Source organism: Hyperoodon ampullatus, assembly GCF_949752795.1.
Source record: "Hyperoodon ampullatus genome assembly, chromosome: 6".
Classification (NCBI taxonomy): Eukaryota; Metazoa; Chordata; class Mammalia; order Artiodactyla; family Ziphiidae; genus Hyperoodon; species Hyperoodon ampullatus.
Window position 1 is genome coordinate 5,640,943 of NC_136919.1, and position 17,933 is coordinate 5,658,875.

Genomic DNA, 17,933 nt, shown 5'->3' on the forward strand with positions numbered 1-17,933 from the left:
CAGGAGGAAGGGTGGAGCCACAGCTTAAGAGTCTGGGATGGATCTGGGGAGTTATTCATTCATGCATTCATCCACTCATTCCTTGTTTCCAGGGAGGAAATACAGTGTAGCCATGATGTGCAGGGGTTCACATCCCCGCTCCACTGCTTAGCAGCTCTGTTGCCTTGGGCAAAATACCTAACCTCCCTCCAGTGAAATGGGCAGGTGTCTTGAACACAGTGACTCCATTTCTCCATTTGCAAAATGTGCATCACAATAAAAAGGCTTCATGAGTAAATGCCTGCAAAGCACTTACAACAGTCCCCGGCACATGCATGACTAAATGCTGTCATTCCATCCATCCACCCAACCAACAGCACCACTGTGCAGGGGTCCCTGCACTGGGCGCTGGGGTGCAGCTGTGAAAACAGGCATTCCCTCTGTAGCCTGGAGCCAGTGATGGACACAAACAAACCAAAACCTCACGTGCATGATCTAGACTGTGACAGGGGAAGGGTGAGGGGCTGCAAGAACATGCAGGCAGGCTCTCCGCCCAATCCTGGGGGCTGAGGGCTTCCTGTAGGAGGTGACCTCAAAGCCTAGTGGGGCGGATAGTGGCTTGTCCGCTGTTGCATCCCCAGGGCTTGGTACAGGGACTGGCACGCAGTAGGCACTAGGCTGTTTTGTTTATGAATGAGATACGGGTTATCCAGGAGAAGGCGGGAACAGGAAGTTTTGCTGGGCAGATGCAACAGCAAAGGCAAAGACCAGGAGGAGAGAGGCAGTCTCGGCCCATCCTCAGCCCTGCTGCAGGGCAGCTGGTGCAGCCAGAGTGGGAGGGGAGGGAGGGGAGATCTGGAGGCTGCCTGCATCCTTCCTGGGCTTTGGGACTTCCCACTCCTGCAACTGCTGGGTCCATCCTGAGCCCAGATGGGGGGCGAGGCGGCCAGGGCCAGCTGGGCCCAGGGCCATGGGGGGCTGCTTCTGTGGTAGGGGCTAATCAGGGCTGCTGCCTTGACCCCTGACCTGACTGGGGCCCGGCATTCCAGCCAGAACCCCCAGGGAGAAGGAAGGAGGACTTGGCGCCCCGGCACTGGCCTCGTCCAATGCAAACACGGCCGCCCACTCGACAGGAAGACGCAGTGGAGCCAAAGCTCAGGAGACCCAGCCGGCATCGGGCTCCACAGGGGCCGGCAGGTCCTTCTGACATCCAGCTCCCACTGGGCCAGGCCCCGCTGTCCTCTTGTCCCCTCTGCTCTGGCCATCCAGGCCGTGCAGGTCCAAGAACACACAGAGCGGCCTCCTGGCTCCCCCTGACCTGGAATGCCCTCCACTCTTTTGTCAACTCCCACCACGCTTCAGATCTCCGAGAGGCCCGCTCACCCCGGGTGTGTCCCCTGAGCATAAATCTTCATCCACATCGTTCCCGGGGCCCAGCTCGTCTTCTGGCTCCATGAAGATGGAGCAGATGCTGAACAGATGCAGGGAGAACTGGCCCTGCACATGGGCAGCCCCCAGCCGGGATCTGAGGCTGGAGGGCTGGGGGGCAGGAGCCCACTCACCATTCCTCCTGAAACCTTCCCCTCGCTCAGGGGCTCAGAACTCACCTGCTCAGGGACTTAATGGTCTTTCCAGTAGGTTCTCAGGAATCCAAGAAAGTGTACAAGCAAGAAGGGAGACTCCCCTGAGCCCAGCCGAAAGCTGAGGCATAACCTGGACGTTTATCATCCCCAAATGCAGCACACTGTGGGGAGGGTCCCACGGTCTGCAGTGGGACCCTAGGCACTGATTTCATCCTCAGAGCCTCAGTTTCCCTGTCTATAAAAGAACAAACAGGGACTTCCCTGGCAGTCCAGTGGTTAAGACTCCACGCTCCCAATGCAGGGGGCACGGGTTCAATCCCTGGTCGGGGAACTAAGATTCCACATGCCGCACGGCGTGGCCAACGAAAAAGAACAAACGGTGCTGGGATGGGGTGCTGACTTAGTGGGATCCCTAGCACGTGGTGAGGGCCCCCTGAATATTGTGTTATCTCCGATGACCATCCACCTCCCACACACCCACTACAAGGCTCCAGCCTGCTCACTTCCCGTGGCCTCCGTGGAGGGCTGGGAGCCACCAGACCCCGCTGCTGCCTTTCATCCCAGACAGGAAGGCTCAGCTTAGCGACAGGACTCAGGGATTTGGAACAGATGTCTGTGAGCTCGCAGGGGGCTGGGAAAGCAGCGACCTCCATCCAGGGCTGACCCGCCTCCTGTCCCTCCCCCGGCCTCACCCCACTCCCTCCAGGAGACCGGGGCCAGAGCCGCTGCCCACTCCTCCCTCCAACGAGGTCAAGGAGAGAGAGGGCAGAGCCGGCAGAGGCGGCCTGAGGGCTAGGAGAGGCTGCCCCGCCCACCGTGACTGAGGATCCATCCGGCCCCCACCGGGAATACCCTGAAGATCCCAGACCTCGTCTTCCCCTGATATTACGCAATCTGTGGCTCAGCGTGGAGAAAACCAAATTTGAATGGAACCAAACGTGGGCCACGTCTGGGGCTGCTGTGGGTCCCCAGAACCCCTCCTGCATAAATGCGACCAGGGTCAGGATGTCTTTTGGGAGCCAGCTGGGTGAACATTTCTCAATCCCTTTGGAAGAGGCCGCCCCAAGGGGAACCTCAGCCTGAGCCGCTCTCAGCAGAGTCCTGTGGGACACACACAGGGACTGTCGCAGCTCCTGTAAGCACCTGGCCGACCTGAGCTCACAGGACCTGCACGCTGCCCGAGAGGTGGCAACTCTCATCCCATTTGACAGGGAGGAAACCGAGGCACGGGGAGGGGGTGGCGTTTGCCCAGTGAGGGGCTGTGTTGGGCCTGAGTGCAAAGCCTCTTCTGTGGCCTGGGGCAGGCAAAAGAGAGCCCTGAGCTGGGCCCGGGGCACAGGACGGAGGAGGTGACATTGTCCCTCCTTCATTCATTCACTGTGCAGACCCTTCCAGAGCCCCTGCCACGTGCCTGGTGCTGCACAACACCATGGGAAGAACAACGGTGTGTGTGTGTGTGTGTGTGTGTGTGTGTGTGTGTGTGTGTGGCGTAGGGCCTGGCACACACCAAGTGTAAACGGGAACTGCCCCAAATCCAAACACGTAGACCCTGCCCCGCCCACTCCTGCCTCGTCTGTGCCTGGCCTGAGCCCCTCGTCTGCCCTGGGTTCCACCCACACAAGCAACACATCAGCCAATACCGCATCCTCTGTCATGGAACAGACTGTCTCCCACAGACCCCATCCTATCCCAGATTCCTTCCCCTGTGGCCCTGGGGTCCTGCCAGGCCAGTCCAGCCAGGTCCCCCAACCTCTCTCCCCCCACTGGTTTCCTGTCGCACGCCTGGGTAGAGACCCTGTCCCATCCCATCCCTCCCATCCCATCGACAAGCCCCACCTGGAGAGCCCGACAGGTCAGTGGGTGGTAACAAGGCCTCAGAGCAACCGAGCTTCTTGGGGTGGCAGTGGGTACCAGCCTGCTCTTCTGAGAAGGCTCGGTGTCCCCCCTACCACTTCAGTGCCATTCCCCAGACCTCCCCAAGGCACTGTTACCCAGAGCTAGGAAGAGCCAACTCCACCGATGAGTGGAATTCACGTCAAGGAGTTAATGCTCTGGTCTTGGATACACACGGATGTCAGGATCATTTAGCAGCTGTGTGTCTTTGGGCAAAAAACTTAACCTCTCTGGACCTCAATTTTCTCATCTGAAACATAGGGATACATTCCCATAATTCCTTATCGAAACTGTTTGGCTCCGGATGTAGTTTAGAATTCAGAACTCTTCAGACTTTAGAGAGATGATGCAGTCCTTATGCCATGCACTGTGTTAACACCTCCAGCCAGGTCTGGGGCTAACAGCCATGTTCAAACATCTCAGGACCAGAATGTATGACTCTTCACTCTAGGATCAACAAGGTCTGTAAGGAGCCTCAGGTCAGGTTTAGCAGCCGAAATGAGTTATAAAAATACTTTCAGGGCTTCCCTGGTGGCGCAGTGGTTCAGAGTCCGCCTGCCGATGCAGGGGACACGGGTTCGTGCCCTGGTCCGGGAAGATCCCACATGCCGCAGAGTGGCTGGGCCCGTGAGCCATGGCCGCTGAGCCTGAGCATCCGGAGCCTGTGCTCCGCACTGGGAGAGGCCACAACAGTGAGAGGCCCGCGTACCGCAAAAAAAAAAAAAAAAAAAAAAAAAAAAAAATTGAGGGTCTTCCCCACTGGTCCAGCGGTTAAGACTCCATGCTCCCAGTGCGGGGGGCCTGGGTTTGATCCCTGGTCAGGGAACTAGATCCCGCACGCATGCCACAACTAAGAGCCCTTGTGCCACAGCTAAGACTCAGCGCAGCCAAATAAATAAATAAATAAATATTAAAAAAAAAATACTTTGAGTTTTCAGAGCTTTGGGAGATTTTGAACTCACAGATAAGGGAGTGTGGACCGATGGAAACTCTCCCTCCCTGAAAGGGCTATGGAGCCAGGGGTCGGGGCGGAGGTGGTTATTCCCATTCCCTGAAATGGGGGAGGTGCCAGGAGTGAAGTGCTGCGTCCAGACTCGGGACTGTGATTCCCGGGGACCTAAGGGCTCTTGCACCTTGGCGTGGGGTTGGGTGGAGAGGCTTGGGCACAGCAGAGAGGCCATGCCATCCGGTCCAGTTACCCAACAGCCGGGTGAAACTTGGCTCCTGCCCTGAGGGCAACCTTCCCGGTGATGAACACGCTGGTTCTGTCCCCAAGATCACCCCCAGGGACGGCACACAGCCTCAGGGATTCACTGAACCCCAGAAGTCAACCAGATGCCCCAAGATTAGGAGCCCCTGCCCCAGAGAGCCGACTAGTTCACCCCCTGGTGGGTCACCTCCCTTCTTTGCCCACAACAGCTCTGGGTCTAGGATGGACAATCATTACAGGGCATGGTGCTCGCACCCAGATCCACTGCTCTGTAAAGGGCTCCCAGGAGGCTTCCCACCCCTCCCAGCCCCAAGAGACACTCATCAGTCTATCCTTCCAGATAGTGGGGGGCACAGGTCCCTTTCCTGAGCCCCACCCCCATATCTGGATCCTACAGCTAACCCAGGGCGCGCAGCCTCGAGCCCCCGATGGTGGGCACAGGGGACGAGGTGACGGCGGTGCCCTGAGCCCGCGCTTACCCAGGTTGAGAGTGATGTTGACCGAGGTGGGGTACTGCACCCCGAAGGCCATGGACGGGCTCTGCCACCAGGTGCTGTCGTCCTGGCTGTGGAAGTCGGTGAGGTAGGAGGCGTTGTGGTGGCGCTCGGGGTCGGCGTCGTCGCAGCGCTGGCACTGCGCCCCCGCTCCCTGAGCGGCCACGTGCGGACAGAAGTCCTCGGGCGGGCGGCCGCACGTGTGGGAGGCCTCGGCTAGCCGGCCGAACGCCGCGTTCTCGAACATGGGCAGGCAGCGCTGCGGGCGCCCCGCGCCGTCGTAACACGCTCCCATGCCCGCGCCGGCCGCCCGCGGCGCCAAGAGCGCCAGACCCAGGAGGAGCGCGGCCACCGCCGCCATGGTCAAGGGCACCGACGCCCTTGCGGTCCGGCAGTGCGCGCCCGCCAGTCTCTGCGCGCCCGCCTCGGCTCCCGCTCCGGTGGGCGCGGACCGCGCGCGGGGCCCCAGTACGCGCCTCCCCCGGCGGGCGGGACCCATGGCGGGAGGGAGGGACAGACGGCGGGCAGCGCCCGCAACCTCCCGACGGCTCCGTTCCTGGGCGCTCACCCCCACCTGGTGGTCGTGCCCGGGAGTGCCCGGCTTGGGAGTCAGCCCCAGCTGCCTTGCCCTGGCTCTGCTGGGGGACCCTGGCTCTTTGAGCCTCGGTGTCTGCGTCTGTAAAAAGGGATTGGTAATGATGCAGGTTTATTGCCGTGCTTCTGAGGTTTCAGTGGCTGTTCATGACATGGAAACTGCTCACTAGTGCCTTTCAAGTCCTGAAATAAAAGGGGGCATCAGGGTCTTTACCTGGTCTTTCCCGTTGCACGTCTCCTCCCAGCAATAAAGTCACCCTAGGGGTAGTTCCTTAAGTTTCCACTGTTCCATTAACTCTGAAAAGTGCTTCTGCTGCTGGCTATTCTCTGCTCTCAAAGCAGAGATTCTAAGCCGACATTTGTGACCAAGGATACCTGGTCTCATCACAAACATCACCTCAGAGAGAGACCTTCCCTCCCCCCACCCACAGGAGATGCCCCCTTATATGCTCCATTCATTAAAATTAGTAAATCAAAGGAGAAAGCCAGATGCTCATATCAATAGATGCTAGAGAAAACACTTGATAAAACTTAGCAGCCCTTCCCAGAAAAACTCTAAGGAAAATAGTAATAAACTTCCTAAACATGCTCAGGACTATTTTTCAGCTGCAGCCTTTGCAGCTAGGTCCTTCCCATCAGTAGTCCTTGCTTGCGACTGGGAAAGTTAAAGTGGGCAGAGGCCATCCTCTGCCCTTCTGGTGATTTTTTCTGGTGGCAAGTGAGGTCACAGAGGAGGAGGCTTTCTGCAGCAGCGTGCTTCCCATTCTCCAGCTCTGTGGGGGTTGAGAGGGCTTTGTGTGGTGGCAGCAGCAGGCGTGGCATCTTGACTCCTATTTCTGCCCCCTGGATTGCAGTTACAGAGTGAGCTCCCAGAGCCTCAGGTGGTGGCAGTTTCCCAGGTGGGTCAGTTCTGCAATGTCCTAGATGTCAGCACTTCCAGTGTCTTTCCATCCATCCCCTGAGCACTTACCTCTCTGCATCCAGTCCTTCCTACTGCAAACACCTAAGCACTTGCCAAGTGCTTGGCGCCGAGCCCAGCGTGGTGAAGGTGGAGAGGTGGGCAATAAATTGCTATCACTACAATGAAGACAAGATCCTGCTCTCTATGAGCCCTCGGTCTGACTGGAGAGGGAGACAGGGCACTAAGAAACAGCCTGATGACATTCCAAGGCTTGTTCTTGCCTGTTTTATAAGACTGGATTGTGACCACGTGTTTTCCAGTCGTTTGTTCCTCAGCAAACATGTACTGTGGGTCCCCTCCCACTTCCTCTGGACACTCAGGGTCCAGCATGGACATCGTTGGGCCTGGCACTCCCTGGGGAAACCCCACGGCCGAGTCCACACAGACATGTCTCTGCTGTGCCTGACACTGCCCACACGCAGCCAAAGTCACCCACAACACAGGTCAGCCAGGAACACAAGGCCATGGAGCCCACCCTGTGGGTAGATCACAGAGCCCAGCTGCTCCTCAGTGGGTTTTCTTGTTTGTCTGCACCGCTCCCCCAACTAGGGGTCCCTGGAGGGTAGGCAGGAGGGGTGTGACTCATCCCCTGGGTGGGCAGCAAAGTGGGTGCTTGCAGAATGCCTAGTGAATGAATGAAGGATGATGAATGTTAAATGGATGGTAAGTGAATAAAAAGTACATGAAGAATGAGAGCATCTGAATGAATGGATGGATGGAGGGATGGATGGATGGATGGATGGTGAACGAATGGATATAAGTGTGATTGATGATGACGGTGATGATTATGATGATGATGATGGTGATGATGATGATGATGGTGATGATGGTGATGATGATGGTGATGATGGTGGTGATGGTGATGATAAAGATGAAGTGATGATGATGGTGATGATGATGATGATGGTGATGGTGATGGTGATAATGATGGTGATGAATAAATGCATGCATGTGGGAAGTAAGAGCTTCTGCTCCCTGGGTTCTCCTCACACAACCTCTGCCCCCAGTTCTGGGGCCCTTGCTCTCTCAGCAGAAGGCACAACCTGATAGCCCCTCCCCATTTCTCCCACTGCACCTGCCACCCTCTCCTTTTGGCCACTCAGCTCCGGCCACACGGGCCTCCTTCCCAAACACAGAGCGCATTCCCACCTCAGGGCTTTTGCACATGCTGTGCCTTATGCCTGGAGCACTGTTCCTGCAGATTTCTGTGTCCCTCCCTGCCCCAGGATCCCGATATGGAGAGTCCGGCCCAGACCTTCCTTGACCTTCCCCTGTGCTTCCTGCTCCTGCACTGTGCAGTGTTTTCCTTCCTAACCTGTGACACATACACATACTTGCTTGTTTGTCCGTGGTCCGTCTCTCCCATCAGACTGGGAGCTTCCTGAGGGCGGCAACTGTGCTGCCCCCCTTTCTCTGCCCAGCAGGGACACTTGTGGGATGAATCCATGGGGCACAAAGCAGCAGGTGAGGGCACAGAGTCCCCAGTGGAGTGACCAGCTCCACGCAGACACTGGTCTGTGCCAGCAGTCCCCACCACAGGGAAGCTACCCTTAAACAGTAATTTCATTTCCAAGCTCTTTCTGCTGAGGACAAGGAAACGGCAATTATAAGTCAGCAGCAGAACCTAGCAAGGGAAGGGAAGGCACAGACAGATAAGCCACACCTGCACTCCAGCTGCCCCAGGGATTCTTTTTTTTTTTTTTTTTTTTTTTTTTTTTTGCGGTACACAGGCCTCTCACTGTTGTGGCCCCTCCCGTTGAGGAGCACAGGCTCCGGACGCGCAGGCTCAGCGGTCATGGCTCACGGGCCCAGCCGCTCCGCGGCATGTGGGATCTTCCCGGACCGGGGCACGAACCCGCGTCCCCAGCATCGGCAGGCGGACTCCCAACCACTGCGCCACCAGGGAAGCCCTGCCCCAGGGATTCTTAACCATTGCTGTGAGCACCGCTGGAACCAGAATGGGACCCCCAGGCCTGAGTTGGACCCCGTCTGCCCCCAGGGCCTGGCACGACCCTGCAGAGGCTCCCAGTGCTCTCGGGTAAGGGCGGTCTCTGAGACCTCAGCTCCTAAGACTCCAGAACTCCTACATCACTGACCAGCACCTTCTGACCCTCAGGCTTTCCAGGTCCCCTCCAGCCCCAGGACTTCGGCACCTGCCGGTCCCTCTGCCTGAAAGGCTCCTTTGCTCTTCTCACCAGCCTGACTCTTGCTCCTCCTCTAGGGCTCAGACCTCAGGATGATGTCACTTCCGCAGCTTGCCCCGCCCCCTGGCTTCATGGCACTTCCAGACCCATCATTACTTTCATGTCCCTCTTTCCCGTCAGGCTGCCGGTCCCAGAGGACAAGAATCCTGTGGCTTCCCGCTCTGTCCCTGACGTGCACCCAAGGCAGGGTGTACGCTAGATGGTCCATAGAGTGAATGAATGAGTGTGGGAGAGCAGACTGGATCGAGGGAGGGAGGGAAGGAGAAAGAGATCTGGCAGCGAGGCCCAGGCTGCAGTTGGGCTCTTCTTTGGGGGTGAGGCTGCCCGTAAATGGGGGTGAAGATCAAGGGCAGGGAAGGAGCGCGCAAGCCCATGACCCATGGCTGGGAAGTGATCTACAAATGCACCTCACCCTTCACGTGGCTTTATTTTGAAAACGTGAACCTTACAAATGTCAGTGAGAGGCTGGGATTCTCAGCCTGGGGCCACAAGGAGCCATTTGCATTCCTGGTGCCAGCTTAATGGGGCTCTGCAGGGGCTGCGGGAAATTTGTGCCGCCTGCTGGGGCCGGTCCAAGGCCAGGAGGGTGGGGCACCTGGAGGACAGGGAGATGGGCAGAGGGTAGCTCCCACAGATGAGGGTAGCCATGGGGACCGGGCGGTAAGAGGTCCCCCTTTGCTGCACCCTTGGATGCTGACCGCTCACCCTCCCTGCCTCGGACAGGGCCTGTCCCTGACCACCTGACACGCAAACCATCAGGCTCCTCCTCACGGGGATCCTGCTAGGGTGCAGGTATCGGCCCCACACTTCAGAGAGGGAGACTGAGGCTCAGGAAGCAAAGTAACTTGCCCAGCGTTCCCTGGCTGGGAGGGGTCAGGTGGGGTTTGAACTCAGTTCTCTGGGATTCTCTAGCAGCCTCCGTGCCTGCCCTCCCCCACCTTTCCCGATTTCCAGAACAAACCACAGGTAGGACGGCCCCCAGCACGCGTGTCAGATTAGAAGTCCCCCCGAGAGCATCCTGGATGCTCTGCCTGGGCCGCGCAGCACTTGCACATGCGCTGTTCCTGCCACTGGATCACCTCCCCTCCACACTCCCTTCCTTTCCAAAACTGTGGCCGATTGTCCATCCTGGTCCCCAGCAGGGAAATTTATCTCTTCAGTGGGGATCATCCTTGCAAATCGCCCTTCCCGCACAGCTGTTTCAGGGGTGTGCTGGAGCTGTCAGGCTTCTGTTTGGATGTGTGCGCACGCGCGTGTGCACGTGTGTGTGCATGCATGAGCGGTGTGTGTTTTGTGAGTGTGAGCCGTGTGTGTGTGAGATCGATGTGGGGTATGGGCAGGTGTGTGTGGTGTGTGCTCGTGTGGGTGTGACTGTGGTGTGTGTGCTGGGACCTGGGCTGGGGGTGGGCACAGACATGGTCTGAAGGCTGTGGAGCCCTGAGACACGTGGGGTCCAGCAGGCAGGCTCCGTGGGAGGTAGAGGAGGCAGAGTGGCAGGAACTGATGGGGGGTGAGGGACGCATCCCCTGGAGCCGGAAGTTAGCGGTGCTTGTCCTAGACCCTGTGGCCTGGCCCGGCTGGGGGCGTGCGGGGCTCCGAGCCTACTGCTAGGATGGAGAGACACCGGATGGGAGCACCTCGCGGAGGGGGGCTTGAGGCCAGAGGCTGGCCCCTGGAGGACAGTCCCCGAGGGGCACAGGGGGGCGCTGCAGGCTACTCAAATCATGGGGTGCAGGAGTCCACATGAGATGGGGGGCCACAGAGCGGCTGTGGAGGACAGCCTTGAAGCCAGCCTCAGGGCTCTCCAGCTGTGTCCTCAGCAAGGGGCAGGGAACCAGCCACTGAGCCCTTCCATCACCCCCAGAACAGGGCTGGCTGAGGGCGGGGTTGGGGTCTGCCCACTCCCGAAGCCCCTCAACCAGTCAGTGCCCGGGCAACGTTTGTGCGGACTGAACGCCCAGCCCTGTGCCCCGAGCGTGCGCAGGGCCTCCCCGCATCTTGGAAGCAGCCCCGGGATAAAGGCCACTGCCCCCTCCACAGATGAGGAGACAGGGGTCAGGCAGGGTGACTTACCCAGGCCCCCAGGGCTCAGAGGTGCTGCTGCTTGGTTTTCAAAATGTGGTTTGTCTCCCAAGCAGAAGCACGGCCTGGCCACGTGGCGTGGGGTCCCCATGGGAGAGCGGGCAGGGGGCACATGTCACGAGTCTTCCGTGTTCTCCACCCGCAGAAGAGCTGGGACATCTGGACCTCAGGGGTCCCTGCAAGCGAGTGGCACTGGTTTCGGTCCTGAGTAGGCACGCCTCGGCCCGGTGGCAGGCAGAAGGCGGGCAGGGCAGCCTGCCAGCAGAGACCCCTAAATAACAGGGAGTGACCAGCATGACTGCTCCCGTCCCAGCCGGGGGACAGGCTCAGGCTTCATAAAGCGTGATCGATGGGCCTAATATGGGACTGGAGACGGCGGGCTGGCAGCCCTGGCCCGGCCTGCCGGCTGCCATTTACCCACATATTTATTTATTTATGCATTCTCCTCCATGGCAAAAGCCCAAAGACAATAAAAGAAATTGAATTGCATATCAGATGGGACATCAGAGGGAGATACAGCCATAAATCGCGTCGTATTTATTCCATAAATATCAGCACCTCCCGAATAGCCAGTGCCCGTTATGAAGTTATAATCAGGAATCTGGTCCCGCGATGCTCACCACCAGTCCCTCTCCCATTAGACAAACGGGCTGAGTCCCCAAAATAAATAAGTACTTCCTCAGGCCACCTGCCCTCTTTAAGGCAGGCATCTGGTCACCCGGGCTGCCTTCACCCAGAGTAAGGGGCGGGGTCCTCGAGAAAGGGCAGGTGGTAGCTGGAATTACAAGGTGCCCAGGCCCCGATGCAGTGAGCCCATGGAGGGAAGTAGGTTTCTGCAGGCCCTTTGCTTCCACCTGCACACCTACCACCCTGGCACCTGGTTGGAGCCTGGATTCTTTCTCTTTCATCCTATGACAGTTTTGTTCCCAAGATGTAATTCACATCTTGGATTCTTTCTCTTTCATCCTATGACAGTTTTTTTCCCAAGATGTAATTCACATTCAGTGAAATGCACACATAAATACATAGCTTGATGAATTTTTACCTGAGTATGTAAAAACACCACCAGGATCAAGACCAAGAACGTTTGTCACTGGGGAAAGTTCCCTCATGCTCCCTCCCTGTCATTAACACCTTTCCAAAGGAAGCTGCATTTCTGTCACTGTAGGTCACTTTGCAGGTTCTAGAACTTCAGAAAAATGCATTCATATAATATGTACTCTTTTGTGTCTGTTTTCTAATTTGTTTGACATTAGTGTATAGGAGATGCATCCATGTCACTGTATGTATCAGGGGTTCCTTCTTTTTCATTGCTGTGTAGTATCTCATTGTGTGGATACACCATTTTTTCATCCATTCTCCTGTGGATGGACATTTGAGCTGTTTCTAATTTGGGGCTATTGTGAATAAAGCTGCTTGTATGTGTCTTTTTGTGAATATAAGCACTCATTTCTCTACGGTATATGGCTGTGAGTGGAATTGTTGTGTTGTAGGGTAGAGGTACATTTAACTTTACCAGAAACTGCCAAGAACGTCTTCCAAGTGGCCGTAACATTACATGCCCACAGCAACATATGAGAGTTCTGGTTGCTGCAGGTGCATGTCAACACTTGGTTATGTCTGTCTTTAATTTTAGCCACTCTGGTGGCTATGTACTAGATCTCTTTGTGGTTTTAACGTGTATTTTCACCACCGACTCTTACCTAGATGACTGCACTGACCTCCCACCTGGGGTCCCTGGGCTGACTTCCTGTCCCCGGCAGTCCATCCCGCACTCCGTAGCCAGAGGGACCCTGTTGTCAGGTCAAGACCCTCCTCTGCTCAGAACCCTCCCATAGCTCCCAGCTCACTGAAAGTAAACGCTGAGGTCCTGATGGGTCCTGCTGTGCTCGGGCCTTCCCCCACCATTGTCATCTGTCCCTCCTTCCCTGGTGCCAGCTCTCCAAGGGCAGCACCTGTGTTTTGCTCCCTGTTGCATCCCCATAGCCTAGGTCAGCGCCTGGCACAGAGCAGAGGCTCAGTCAATACTGGCTGAACAGTTGAAACGAGTCAGTGGCAGGCAACATGGCATTTAGCAGAGCCCCTGTTCTGAATGGACATGAAACTCATAACGTAGAAGTAAGCATTTTAAAGCACACAGTCCAGTGGCACGTACCGCATTCACACTGTTGTGCAACCACCATCCCTGTCTTGTTCCAGATGACAGCAGTTTTGACGTGGCCTCCTCAACTTCTGATGTGACCTTAACAGTCTCCCCTCTTTATTTTTTTTTATTTTTATTTTTTGCGGTACGCGGGCCTCTCACTGTTGTGGCCTCTCCCGTTGCGGAGCACAGGCTCCGGACGCTCAGGCTCAGCGGCCATGGCTCACGGGCCCAGCCACTCCGCGGCATGTGGGATCTTCCCGCGTCCCCTGCATCAGCAGGCGGACTCTCAACCACTGCGCCACCAGGGAAGCCCTCCCCTCTTTATATTTTTAAACAACTAAATGTCTTTGAGTTTCCAGCTCCCAGCCCTGAGTCTTCCTGTATCCTGGAGCTCTCTCCTACGGTGTTTACAGATGGTCCAAACGTCCCACTGTGAAGGTTGGCTGACCGGGGGCTCCCATCCCCGTGCCCAGAGCACCCCCCTCCACGTGGCCTTCCCAGGGGCCTGATGCAGAGACTGGGGGCAGGGAAGTGGCTGGTTGTCCCTCCCACCTCCCCCCACCAACACACACACTGTTGGCCACTCTGCCTGGGCCCACAAGTCCCCTAGAGGTGGGACAGTCCTGGGCAAACCTGGGCTCTGCCGTCCCACAGCCCTGCCCGCCTCCCTCACACCCCCGGCCTCCCTCTTGGACCCGCAGGAATCTTTCCTTTCCTTTGGCTGATAACCGGGGGAGGGGAGGACGACCCAATTTCTTTGGCAACAAATAAAGAGCTGCCATGATTAAGAGCGGGGGAGAAAGTTTAAAGGAGGAAAAATACCTTGGCTAATGCCATCTCCTGCGTCTTTATATTCTGAAGCGGGTCGTTCTGGATGCGGGCAGAAGGCCTGATTTAATATCCTCATGGAAAATACTGCACCTGATCCAATTACCACGGGAATTTTGATACAGTCCGCAGTCAAGTTGAAAGATTCAGAGGCACTCACCGTGGGAATAAACACAGAGACTGAATTACCCGGACGCCTCTGGGGGGTGTTAAGCAGTTCGGGTCGCTGTGAGGGCACCTCAAGCCGGGCTGGGGGGCCCGACGGAGGCCAGTTTGCTGTAGCCGGCCCTGCGGCCATGCTTCTCTGTCCCTTGGGCTGCCCTCCACGCTGTACTCCAGGCCAGCAGAAGGCCCTCGGCTTGGGGTCCTGGTATGGCAGGCCAGGGGGTCCACACACGTGCCAGGGCCCAAGCAGGCCCTGGAGGAGGTCCTCCTTGATGTCCAGCCCCTCCCCCACTCCATCCTTGCCAACCCTGCCCAGGCTGCCAACTGAACCCACCTCAGCGCACCCAGCTGGCTCCGTTTTCCAGCCACTAGGCTGGCCCGGGCTCCAGCTCCCTCACCTGGACGCCAAAGGCAGCCCCTCTCTGGTCTCCCTGTCTCGTCTTGCTGCCCGCCCATGATGGCCGGCTTACAAACGTAAGTCTAACCAAGTCTCTTCCATGCTCAGAGCCCTTCAGTCGCCTCCAGCTGTTTCCAGGAGAAAGTCCAAAGGCAGGAAGCACCTCCGGGGGGTGCTGCCCATCCTGGTCCCGTTCCCCACTCCAGCCTGCCCCCCATCTCCCGCCCTTGCACCCACCCGGCCTCCCCTGTCCCCAGTCCAGTCCAGGTCTTCCTGCTGCGCACGCTCTGAGCCCCTGTCCTCTGCCTGCAAAGCATTGGTCATGACAATCAATATTACAAAACCATTTGAGGACTGTATGTGGAAATCCATCTCCCCCCACTGGATTTGGGTTACACAGGGGTTGGACGGGCCAGAGGCTACTGAGTCTCTGTCCCATGTTGGCCATGCAGCCTCGAGCAAGTCTCTAGACTCTCTGAGCCTCAGTTGACTATCTGCACAATGGGACAATAATGTCTACTTCCCAGAGGTGGGAGGATGGAGGAGATACTGAAGGAAAAGAGCGTGATGAAGAGCCAAAGTCCTGCCACCAGGCTCTTCGGAGCCACGTCCCAGCTTTGCCACCCACAGCTCTGTGTCTCAGCCTCCTCGTCTGTGAAATGGGTTGTTCTGGCCATCTCATGAGTTAATATCCCTGGTGTTAATAACACCATAGCCGTGTTAGCTTTTGTTACCTTGTTGGGTACCTTGAACACTTCCTAGTTACGACAGGAGCTCCTTCTCCCCTTGAACAGGAGGGCCAACTAAAGGCCTCGGGGCAGCCCCATCATTAGAGACCAAGGCCAGGATCAAAGGGCCAAGTGCTTCCCGCTGAAGCCAGACATTAGCCTGTTAACCATAAACCCATGAATACAGCCAGGCCTGTCACCTCCAGAGCTCACCTTGGGGAAAGGACATGGCATGTGGGGTACACGGGAGGGATAAGTTTTGAACGGGGGCAGGAATGTAGGCTTGTGATTGGTTTGCTCCCTGGGTGACTTTTGTGCACAGAAAAGATGCCTGAGACAATGACTTTGACTTTACACATTCAGATTTGATTCATGAATGTGCCATGTTACAAAATGCTCTTCTGGGACTTCCCCGGCAGTTCAGTGGTTAGGACTTGGCGCTTTCACTGCGGAGGGCTTGGGTTCAATCCCTGGTTGGAGAATTAAGATCCCGTAAGCCACGTGGTGTGGCCAAAAAAAAAACCAAACACAAAAATGTTGTTCTTTCTTAAGTTTTTAAGTTCACCTTACATCTTACTATTCTATTTCTATATTTATAAATTAACACAACTGAACTGTCTCTTTTAAGGGCCATTTGATTACTCTTTGGTCCCATTTACAAAACTAGTTAATCAAACTCCTTTAAGGATTTGAAACTGCATAAATAAATTGAATATATCCAGTTTTCTTTTAAGTACTTCAACGATCTGACTGAGAAGGCAGCCTCTCAGCAACATTAAGTACATCCTTTGCACATCTAATACACGGAATTTGTAAATGTGGTAAACTCCAGCACTGTTTACAAACTTCCTAAGAGTATAACCTGAAATCCCAAGTCTAAATCAAGTACTCAATTTCATATTTTAAATTCGAATTGCAAGGCTTGACTAGTGCTTTAATCAGCAAATCCTGAAACCTACAAATGCTTAAGCCACCCAACCTGTACACACTGAAGACGAAGATATTAATGTTGTTTTGATTCTCTTTTTTTTTTTTTTTGCGGTACACGGGCCTCTCACTGCTGTGGCCTCTCCCGTTGCGGAGCACAGGCTCCGGACGCGCAGGCTCAGCGGCTATGGCTCACGGGCCCAGCCGCTCCGCGGCATGTGGGATCTTCCCCCGGGGTATGAACCCGCGTCCCCTGCATCGGCCGGCGGACTCTCAACCACTGCGCCACCAGGGAAGCCCTGTTTTGATTTTCTTAAAAGTGCCTTTTTTTTTTTTCCCTGTGGCTGCACCGTGCAGCATGTGGGATCTTAGTTCCCTGACCAAGGATCGAACCAGTGTCCCCTGCAGTGGAAGCACGGAGTCTTAACCACTGGACGGCCAGGGAAGTCACAAAGGTGCCTGTTCTTAATTCTAAAGCTTCTTGAGGCTGAAAGAAGTTAACCCAGCATGGAAAGATCAGGTTCCCGGGGCTCCCTGGCTGGTGGGGCTGTGCCCCTGGGCCCTTCATTCTCCTCTCTGCTCAGCCCAGCCTGAAGCCCTCCATCCTCTCCACCCCCTCCCCAGTAGATTGGATTCAGCTAATCAGTTTACTGATTCCTTCTGTCCTGAGCTCTTCATATCCCTCCGCTCAGTTAGGGCTGCTGCCGTGGAGGACTCCTAATGACAGGTGATTGGATTCTGTGTGTCTCTCAGGGATTCTGTCACAGTTCTGAGGTCACCACGAGGACAGGAGGTGGGTAGAAAGCCTGGCCACCACCCAGGAAGAGGCCCAGAGTAGGAGGAGGGGGAGGTCATGAGGAGACTGGGGCTCTCCGAGGGCCGTGGACCCTCGTGGAGACTCCGGTGTCCCCACCGTTAATTGCAGGCCCTGCATCCCCTGCTGCTGAAGCCACGGATACTTGGGCCGGCTTGAAGAAGGCAGGCTCTGGGGAAGACCTTGGGCTTCGAATCACAGCAGCCTGGCAGGATTGCACTGCCTTGCCCTCCCTGCTGAGTGCTGTGGGCAGTAGCTCACTCTCTGAGCCCCACCCGTTACACAAACCAACAGCAAACAGGGTCTAACGCTTCCTCCTGGGCATCGCTGCTGCAACACTGAACAGGGGCTGGTGCCCCGCAGGCTCTGCGGAAACATCAGTCCCCTTCCCTTCCAGAGGGTGGGGTGGGGACAGAAACAGGCCTGGCATCCACACTAGCCCCTTTCATCGCTGAGCGCTTCCTAGGGGCCAGGTTCATGGGAGGAACTGTCCACACCGTCTCTTGTCTGATGTCTCCACAACCCCATGAAGGCTGTAACTGGTGTCTGGTCAGTCCTGGGGCTCAGCAAAGTGAAGTAACTTGCCCAACGTCACACAGCTTAGCAACAGCGGAGCTGAGGTTCGCACTCAGGCAGGTCTGACCCCTCGGGCCCCCGGTCTTGGCCCATGTGCTGCCCTTCCCCAGGGCTCTGGACCTCCAAATTCGGGCCAGGGCCGAACGAGACGGCAAGCAGCAGGGGGGAGCAGCCGTGACCGAGCTCCTTCCACAGTGGAGAGGATTTCGGTCCATCAGCTCGTCACCCTCTCCTCAATTATCTTGCCACCGGGAACCTGAGAGAATCAAATCTGCTGCAAAGGCAGCGTCTCGCAGATGAAAGCTGCAGCTTGCAAGCCAGGCTGACAGCCCCGTGGCAGGGGTGCCCGCCG

The 17,933-nt window shown here is 56.5% G+C and overlaps 1 protein-coding gene across 1 annotated transcript in view; it reads right to left on the bottom strand.

Annotated features, from left to right (window-relative positions):
- The window catches only part of LAMC3 (laminin subunit gamma 3), a gene marked incomplete at both ends in the record, with an annotated part of 61,169 nt that extends 55,649 nt beyond the window's left edge, over positions 1-5,520 (bottom strand). Inside the window, one exon of the mRNA XM_079706011.1 lies at positions 5,145-5,520. Within this exon, the coding sequence (XP_079562137.1) occupies positions 5,145-5,520 (376 nt within the window). The remainder of the gene's footprint in view (positions 1-5,144) is intronic.
- Positions 5,521-17,933: the final 12,413 nt, after the last annotated feature.